The 8,732-nt window shown below is 35.0% G+C and overlaps 1 protein-coding gene across 3 annotated transcripts; it reads left to right on the forward strand.

Annotated features, from left to right (window-relative positions):
• Positions 1–1,102: 1,102 nt before the first annotated feature.
• Positions 1,103–8,503, forward strand: LOC132614029 (uncharacterized). Of its 3 annotated transcripts, XM_060328374.1 has the most exons (9): positions 1,103–1,313; positions 1,976–2,309; positions 2,599–2,698; positions 2,875–2,931; positions 5,445–5,559; positions 6,166–6,248; positions 7,170–7,231; positions 7,329–7,425; positions 7,910–8,503. In XM_060328374.1, exons 2-9 carry the CDS (start codon positions 2,035–2,037, stop codon positions 7,964–7,966), a joined length of 846 nt encoding a protein of 281 aa, XP_060184357.1. In that variant the 5' UTR covers positions 1,103–1,313; positions 1,976–2,034; the 3' UTR covers positions 7,967–8,503. The 3 variants fall into 3 exon arrangements, with proteins under 3 accessions (XP_060184357.1, XP_060184355.1, XP_060184356.1); XM_060328372.1 differs by having other exon boundaries at positions 1,104–2,309; XM_060328373.1 differs by having other exon boundaries at positions 1,107–2,309; positions 6,169–6,248.
• Positions 8,504–8,732: the final 229 nt, after the last annotated feature.

An 8,732-nucleotide genomic window follows, 5' to 3' on the forward strand; every position in this document is an offset into this window, starting at 1 on the left:
CCTAAGTGATCAAATAATGCATAACTAATGCGTTTATGACAACAACAAAAAAACAAGTAACCAACCTTAGAGCCCGTTTGGATTGGCTTATAAGTTACTTATAAGGTGTTTTCAGTTTTTTTGAGTGTTTGACTAGTCAGCTTAAAACCATTTTGTGCTAAAAATAAGCCCAAAAAATTAATTGAGCCCGCTTAGCTTAGCTTATCTAAAGCAGCTTATAAGCCGTTTCCAGCTTATAAGCTGTTTTTTTTTAAGCCTATCTAAATAGGCTCTTAGCTTATGTAGCAAAAAACGGGCCCTTTATATCTCTTAGATATTTAGGAACAATTTTTCATAACTATTTTACTCTAACTTGCATGTTATTTTGCAATTAAAAAAAATAAAAATCAATGACTTACGTTATTACCTCGCATATTTCATTATACTAAGATAATTATGTAAATGATCATAAGTTCCTTTCTCTTGAGTTTTCATATTTTTAGATGTACTTTTATATTCTAACCTATTTCTTAATTATACTTACATTAAAAAAAATATTTAAATAAAAAACCTTTTGAGAATTTAACTCTCATGTTGGAGAACAATTTTTGTTGGTAAAGCATCGTAACTAACCATGATTAAATTATTTAATAAAGTAGAATTATAAATTATTAATTAATATATGATTATGTGAGAATAAAATGTATATGCAAATACATATATCGTTGTCTTGATTTGGTACGACTAGTTTACGTAAATATCCCATTTTTAGCTCATCGTCTAGTTCTTTTAAAACAATACAAATATAATCCTTGGTATTGACAAAACATTCGTCTAATTTCTACAAAGTTTTAGATCGTAATCTAATTTTTTTCTCACGAACACTTTAATCGATCAAAAAAAAATTAAATCATAATCTAAAAGATTCATAAATTGCAACAAAATAAAAAAACATCATTTATTAAATAATTATTCCCAAAGAGGACCACCAGACAAAAATATCTCACTACTAGGCCTAAAGTTTTACTGTTTTCATAGTAGAAACATCAAGTCCTAGGTCTCAACTTTAATATAACTAAAACCATTGGTCCAAAATCCTCATTTTTTTTTTTTTTTTTTGTTTTGGCATAAAAGAAAAAGCTAGTCTAGATAAAGAAAAAAAAATTCAACAAGATTTCCCCTTTTTCCTTTCTGTGTTGTCAGTTCTTACTCTCTGTACCTCCACTAATGACATACACTATACTACTATTTTCTTGATTCTTTGATGTTAGCCTTTTATTCTTCAACAAATATCTAAGTATAACTTGTGAAGCAATGTAATTTATTCAACAAAGGTATAAATTCCCAAGTTGGTTCCTAAGTTTGAAGGGTATTTGCACTTTGGTCAAGGAATCTTGGTGAAAATGTATTTTCTTGGTACTGTATAATGTTTTGTTTATTTTACAACAACCCCTTTTAGTCTACTGGCAAAGAAATGAACCCCAGATAAAGTTTGGGTTTTTATTTGGGTTTTTGAAGCTCTGGTTCTTGTTTTGCTTTTTTCTAAGTTCAGGAGTTTAGTGAATTTTCTTGGTTGTGTATAATTTTGTGTATTGTAAGAACCCCAGATAAAGTTTGAGTTTTTATTTGGGTTCTTGAAGCTTATGGGTGGATTTAGGAGTTTAGTGAGTTGTCTTGGTTTTGTATAATTTTGTGTATTTCAAGAACCCCTGATAAAGTTTGGGTTTTTGAAGTTTTGGTTGTAGTTTTCCTTTTTTCTGTTGTTATGGGTGGATTTTTGAGTTTAGTGAATTATTTTGGTTCTGTATAATTGAGTGTATTGTAAGAATCCCAGAAAAAGTTTGGGTTTTTATTTGGGGTTTTGAAGCTTTGATTGTAGTTTTGCTATTTTCTTCCCCTATTGTTGTGTAGCTTTGGGTGGATTAAGGAGTTCAGTGAGTTTTCTTGGAAATACTTGAAAAAAGTTAAATGCTTTTTACTGATGTAATGGCTGCAGAGTCTAATACAGGGTTTCACCAGCAAGCTTTAGGGGCAATTGGTAGCTCATCACCCCAGATGATGTTGATGAGTGATTACTATAGTCAACTTGGAATGAATTTCGATGTAAATAATAGCGGTGTAGGAGGAGGAGGGATGTTGTTTTCGGGGAATCCAACAATGATAAACAACAATAACACTAGTAGCAATAGCCATTGTCCAAGAACTAGTCAGTATGGAAGTTGTTCAGGTTCCTTTCTTATAGATACAGTGCCAGGGCTCAAGCATGATACAGGCCTCGCAGTTGAATGGACAGTCGAGGAACAGTACAAACTCGATGAAGGACTTATCAAGTAGGTAGTTTATTTCGGGTCTCTGAATGAATAAAGCTCTCTGTAACAACTTCGTTTGTTCCAATATTTTCCAGGTGCTATAGTGAAATGTTGTTATAGAGAACATATACTATAACATAACATAACATAAGATGAAAGATCGGTTCCACAAAAAACACGGCTGTTATAGTGAAATATTGTTATAGAGAAGTATGACTGTAGATGTTGAGATATGTTTGTGTCTATCCATGTTTGTTACAAAAATATATATTCTTACGTATGTATTTAACCTTCAATGTTTCGTTTGTAGGTATGCTAATGAACCCCGTATAATGAAATATGTTAAGATTGCAGCCATGCTGCGCGATAAAAATGTACGTGATGTTGCACTGAGATGTAGGTGGATCACGGTGAGCTCCCGAAGCTGTTTAATATCTCTCAATTGCTTGACAGCATTTATCTTTCATCTCTTTTGTAGAAGCTATTTATGATGAATTCTTCTCCTTTCATCTGTCTGAAACTTTTTTTGTCGTAGTTGATGCTTGTTGAGAAAGACTTGCTTACATCTTTAGTGATTGTTTGTCAGAGAAAGCGAAGGAAACAGGAAGACTATAGTTTGGGGAAGAAAGTGAAAGATAGGAAGGTGTGCCATCATATACTTTACTTCCTCCTTTTCCTCCCCTCCCTTTTTCTTGTATGGTATTACGAATTACTTTGCTTTGCTTATATGAGTACATAGTCAGTTATTTATTTCTCCAATTTCTTGAATCTCGGAGTTTTTTAGAAACTTTTTTTTTTGTAACTTTGATGTTTGCAGTTTTTTAGTCAGGTTAGTTTAGAGAAATGTGCATGCTGTCAAATGTAAACGTGACATCTTTATTTCCAGCTAACGCAGAGAGAGATAGAGTTTGATAAGATTAGGAGAGAATGTTTATGTGAAGGAGATAAAGAGGACAATACTTTTCATGCAGCAAAATGGAGCAAAGTAACAAAGATAAAGAAAGAGGGGAGTTTAATGCGAAACAAGAGTTTGCTATATTACTGGTTGTGGGGATATTGCCAGATTCCAAAATCCTTTAGAAACAGGTGATCCCTATTAAATATGCAAACCTGATCCTTGATGCAATAACCAGTAATATTCACATGGAGTTATATGATGGAAGAATGTGAGGAAGCTGGGGGAGGAAACAGATTTGTTTCAATAACCCGTTTTATAGTACGTCTGATTTAGTTTGAAGATGGCCCAACTTCCCGGAAACTGGAAGGCACAAATGTTTTACTAGAAGGGACGGTTACTCTGAGGTGGAGACACCAAAAGGATGGGAAGTTCTTTCTTATAAGTTTTTCTCTTCGTCAAACATCTTCTCGATTAATTTGCCTTGGATGATTATCTGGAGGATAAAGCACATCTTAGGGTGGTTGAGTTTTGTTGGATTGTCATGTTTGATGCTTATTTGACACAATCAACTCTGCAGAAGAGGAGATTTTAATGTGTTGTAGGTGTTATAACTTATAAGTATGAGATTTATGGTGAAGATGCAAGCCATCTGTTGCTACACTGTGTAGTGGCTAGGCAGCTATGGAGTTTGTTTCTGAACATTTATGGACTGATTGGGTGATAGTTAAAAAAATAGCGACATTGGGTGCCTTAGACTGAAGGAGGCTTTCTTAATCTATCCAGGAAAGGAAGAGAGTAAACAAAGCAGGAGCATATATTATCAACGGAAAAGGGCCAAAATTACCCTTGAACTTTGGGAAATAGTTCATCCATACCCTTTGTTATACTTTAGAGCCAATTGTACCCTTACCGTTATACTATGGGGTCAATTATACCCTTATGTCTAACCACGTGGCATCATCCCAGCCCTTCCAAATTATTTTCTCCTCAAATAATTTTTTACCCACTAAAATAACCCAACCTGACCCGACCCGATTTTTTTTTCCAGCCAAAGTGATACGGACCCAACCCATTACCCCTTGGCTGGAAAAAAAAAATTCGGGTCGGGTTGGGTTATTTTAGTGGGTAAAAAATTATTTGAGGGGAAAATAATTTGGAAGGGCTGGGATGATGCCACGTGGCAGCTGTTAGACATAAGGGTATAATTGACCCCATAGTATAACGGTAAGGGTATAATTGATCCTAAAGTATAACGAAGGGTATGGATGAACTATTTCCCAAAGTTCAAGGGTAATTTTGGCCCTTTTCCGTATTATCAATTACTAACATATCAGCTTGCCCTTTTTCGGTTGATAAAGTAGAGAAACCAGAGGCATTTGAAGACAAAGCTGAATCAGTAGAGAAACTTAGATACAAATGCTTGTACTCTTTTGGCCTGTTGGTGTAATGTGTTAAATGCACATGAATTAGATATTCCTATAGGTTTTCTAGCCACTTTCGAGATTAATGTGGAGTGAGTTTTTGCAACGGTACATTTTATTTACCCACTCGGTACTGGTTTATAATGAATGAATTTTTTTCTAAAATGAAACCCACTAGATATGTGTTTTATCAAATGTTAAATGTTCTTGTTGAGTTATTTTATCTAACTCAATCAATTTTGTAAAAGAAACGACCTCCTCCCCGTATTTCAAGGGTGTGACTCAACATTAGAGAAACATATCATATAACTTAAAAGAACTTTTTAAGTATTATAATCATACTACTGTTGCTAGACCAAGGAAAGTTCTTCCTGTCTTGCCTATAAAAAAAGTTCTTACCTGTCTTGCCGGGTCTTTTGGGAGTTTTAAATTCCTGCTATTACAGAGAGAAACTCTGCTGGTGCTAATGGGTATGAGGGTAGGGGCGGGTGGATTTTGTCATTTCTTCTCTTTACTAAGACATGACCTTTGTGTTATTAATGGGAAGTGGCAATAGGATTGTCTACATCTAGTAGAATGTGCTGATTAGTTTTGCATCTACTAGGGAAAACTTCTGATTGGCCACATTTCAGATCACTAATGGACTAATTAATTCTACCTGTAGCAACTACTTTAGGAAAATTCACGTGTTCTCCCCTAGTTTCAGTGTGCCATGACATTAATTACTAATGATCTCTTTAATGTCTATTGGTATGTTCTATCTACATGCTTCTTTCCTTATGCATATTTTGTCACATTTTTGAGAAAGAAAAACATTAGATTTTCATGCTCTTTCAGGATAAATCAGCAGAAATGGCCTCAAAGAGTAGTGCATCTGCTTCACTTATGAACTTGGCTCCATATTCTCTCTCCATGAATCATCATGGCCATGGTGCTGCTATGCCTTCAGGAGGTTAGTCACCTGTTTATCAATAGGAGCCTATTCTTCTTCATTATCCTTTTTGCCAGGAAACAAAGTTGTAATATGATCTCTCAAAATAAATAGCTGTTTACTGAAATTGACTTAAATGATGTTTCTTCAGTTATCTTGTAACAGATAATTGCTTACCTAATAATTCGTAATGCAACTAGATAATGTTTCTGGTTAGAAGTGTGTGTTATTCATTCTGGTATCAGATGAACAGCAATCCGCTATAATGGAAGTATATAAATATCATTTTATTAAGCTTTTTTTAGAGTCTGATAAAATCTGAGAGCGATTTATTTAATTAGTTATTTAACTTTAAATAGGGAAAGGGAATCAAGTAATACCAAGGGTACCTTGTAGGAAAAGATGTTGAGTGGTGCAATGCTTTAAGTTTTTTCCCAAGTTACCAGCATATTGCTTGGCCAATTTTCGCATGCAAACACGAAAATATCTCATTTAGCATAATCTGGTAAAACTCTTGCTGAAATAACCGAACCATTTTGTAATTCTTTATGTTGTTTTTGTTTTGCATCTTGCATTATTTCATGCAGGATGGCCTCTGATTGTCTAACTGATTTTTTGGTTGCTTAGCAGCACTACTTGGAACAAGGCGTCTATTGGAAGAAAATAATCAGGCCCTTAACAAAATTTCAGCTAACCTCTCAACATTCAAGGTATTAATCTCAACCTCTTATTTATAGAATGAAACTTATGAGATAATTGGAGGGAGGGAAAAAAAAAGGGAAGGAAAAAAAAAGATGCAAACTCTTGTTGAAGCACTTATGTAGATAGAGAAATAATCAACTCGTGAAGGAAAGGAATAGGAGGTGCTTTGGAGGACATACTATAGCTACAGACCTTAAAAGTCTAGTTGTTTGAGAGACCTTAAATGACCTGGAAACCTATATGGATTTTCTGAACACTCAAGGAAGTGTAAACTTTGTAAGTTTTGTACCTCCGATTTAGCACCTCAAACGGCTCTTACTACCTTATTAAAAAAAGCACCTCAAATGGGTGCTAATTATCAAACAATAAAACACTAATTATAAGTACTTTTAAACCACTCTTCTACAATGAAATAAAGATAATTCTGAATTGCTCTTGTTTATGCATAGAAACACACACCCAGGGACACATTTATTAACTGATTCCTTGTAACTATATCCAACTTTTGTCCACATTAACTTTTTTACGAGTCTGATCCTTCGACAGCAATGGTAATTACCAGAACTTGAGAGTGCGTGTAACACCGGTCATAACTAAGATCGGTGAAATTATCATCTGTAGGCCTTTTCTGCGTCAGATCTGACAGTCCTTTTAGTTCGAGTTCAAATAGAAAGGTGATACTTGTTATTTACCACTGACATGGTAGAACTAAGTAGGAAAATTAATGTGGTAACTGAAAGAGGTGTATATAACCCCGGAAAAAAGTAAAAATAAAGATGGAATCATTTTTTACATCTTCATGGATTAAAGCCTTTTTTATTTCTGTTTCCTGTTATGCCTTTAGGAAGGCGACTGGTGAATGTACCTCATCTTACAATTTTCTGTTTTGCATATATTCTGATAGCTGATGTCAATGTTTACATGAGCAGTTGCAGGACAATGTTGATCTTTTTTTCCAGACAAAGAACAACTTAACTGCCGTTTTAAATAAGTAATTCTACTATCCTTTTCATTTACCAGCATGCTGAATTGTGAATTTTAGTTGTCCTGCAATTCAGATAATAATATTATTGTTTATGCCATTTCAGCATGAAAAATATGCCAGGGATTATGAGCCAAATGCCACCACTTCCAGTTTTCTTAAATGAGGAACTTGCTAGTAGTCTTTCGCCTAGTTCATCTCAGGTAATCTTGCTTTTTGTACCCTCTTTTAGGCAGAACGTTCGATTCTTATGCCACATCACTAGGGTTGATCCACAGCGTTAAAGAATCGGTTCTTCTAAAACTTCCATCATAACACTAGAATTACCCGTCATAAATATAATGAAGAAGCCCCGCCGGGGTTAGCTCAATTGGCAAAGGTTGGGTCGTTGGGGAACTTGTGTCTTAGACTCTTAGTTCACAGGTTCGAGCCTTGTTCCTAGCAAAGTAGCAAACTAACTCTAATATTTAAGTGGACAGCGGTAGTGGGGGAGACCCATCATTCCCGAGTTTCAAAGGTTGCAACCCAAAAGGGTCGGCTTCAGACAGAATTCTCGGTTATCAATTTTTTTTTTTTTTTTTTTGCTTTTATAATGAAACGTCTTAAATATGCTTTGTGTTCATGTATGTTACTCAAACAAGATCCTTCAAAATTTCATTATGCTGACGCATCCCTATGTTTTCCCAGCCCATGATGTTTGGCTGCAGAAGCGGAATCCAGTTGAAACAGGAGCCAGCTTGTTGATAGAGAATGCTTGGTGCTCAGTTTGGATTATTGGCTAGTGTAAGTACACACAATTTTAGTGTAAATGCATAATAAGCTGGCAGTACTTACAATGATCAGGCCGATGCGAAGAATATTTCTGACCCATTTTCGGAAACTGAATATCTGAGCATAAAGTACCAGGAAATAACAGCCTTACCTCATCTCTTATCAGGCAAAATCTGTACCAGATAATGCACTTAGAAGCTTAAGGTCACGTTTCACCTTTCCGCGTGTAAATTCGAGTAACAAATATAACTTCTGAATCATCCTTTAGTTTTGTAATGTTATCCTTTTGCAGCTTCTTGCATTGTTTATCTAATTTGCTGTAAAAAACGAATTATTGAGTATTGGATTGAAATGAACTCAAATAGAGCGGCATGGATATAAATTTGTGGAGCCACCCTTATCCAAGGGGCGTCAACTCACACCACTGGAAGGTTACACTGTATAGATAAGCAACTTTTTTGTTGATGTATATATTGTATGTTGAATCCCATTGGCTACTTCGTGTGTGTTTCTTTATATTTCAACTTTAGTGAAAATGTCGACTCAGGCGATGTAGTTGATCCTAACTACTTTGGAATGAAATGTGGCTGTTTTCTTGCTTGATTTTTTTTTTCTTCTAAACGTTGGGGTTGGGGGGGGGGGGGGGGGGGGGGAGGGGGTGTATTTCTTATCGGTATATAAATCTTCAATACCCAATAAAAATCATGTAAGCATATGAAAGCAACTCAAACAGAATCAA

This window comes from Lycium barbarum, chromosome 10 (assembly GCF_019175385.1).
Source record: "Lycium barbarum isolate Lr01 chromosome 10, ASM1917538v2, whole genome shotgun sequence".
NCBI lineage: Eukaryota > Viridiplantae > Streptophyta > Magnoliopsida > Solanales > Solanaceae > Lycium > Lycium barbarum.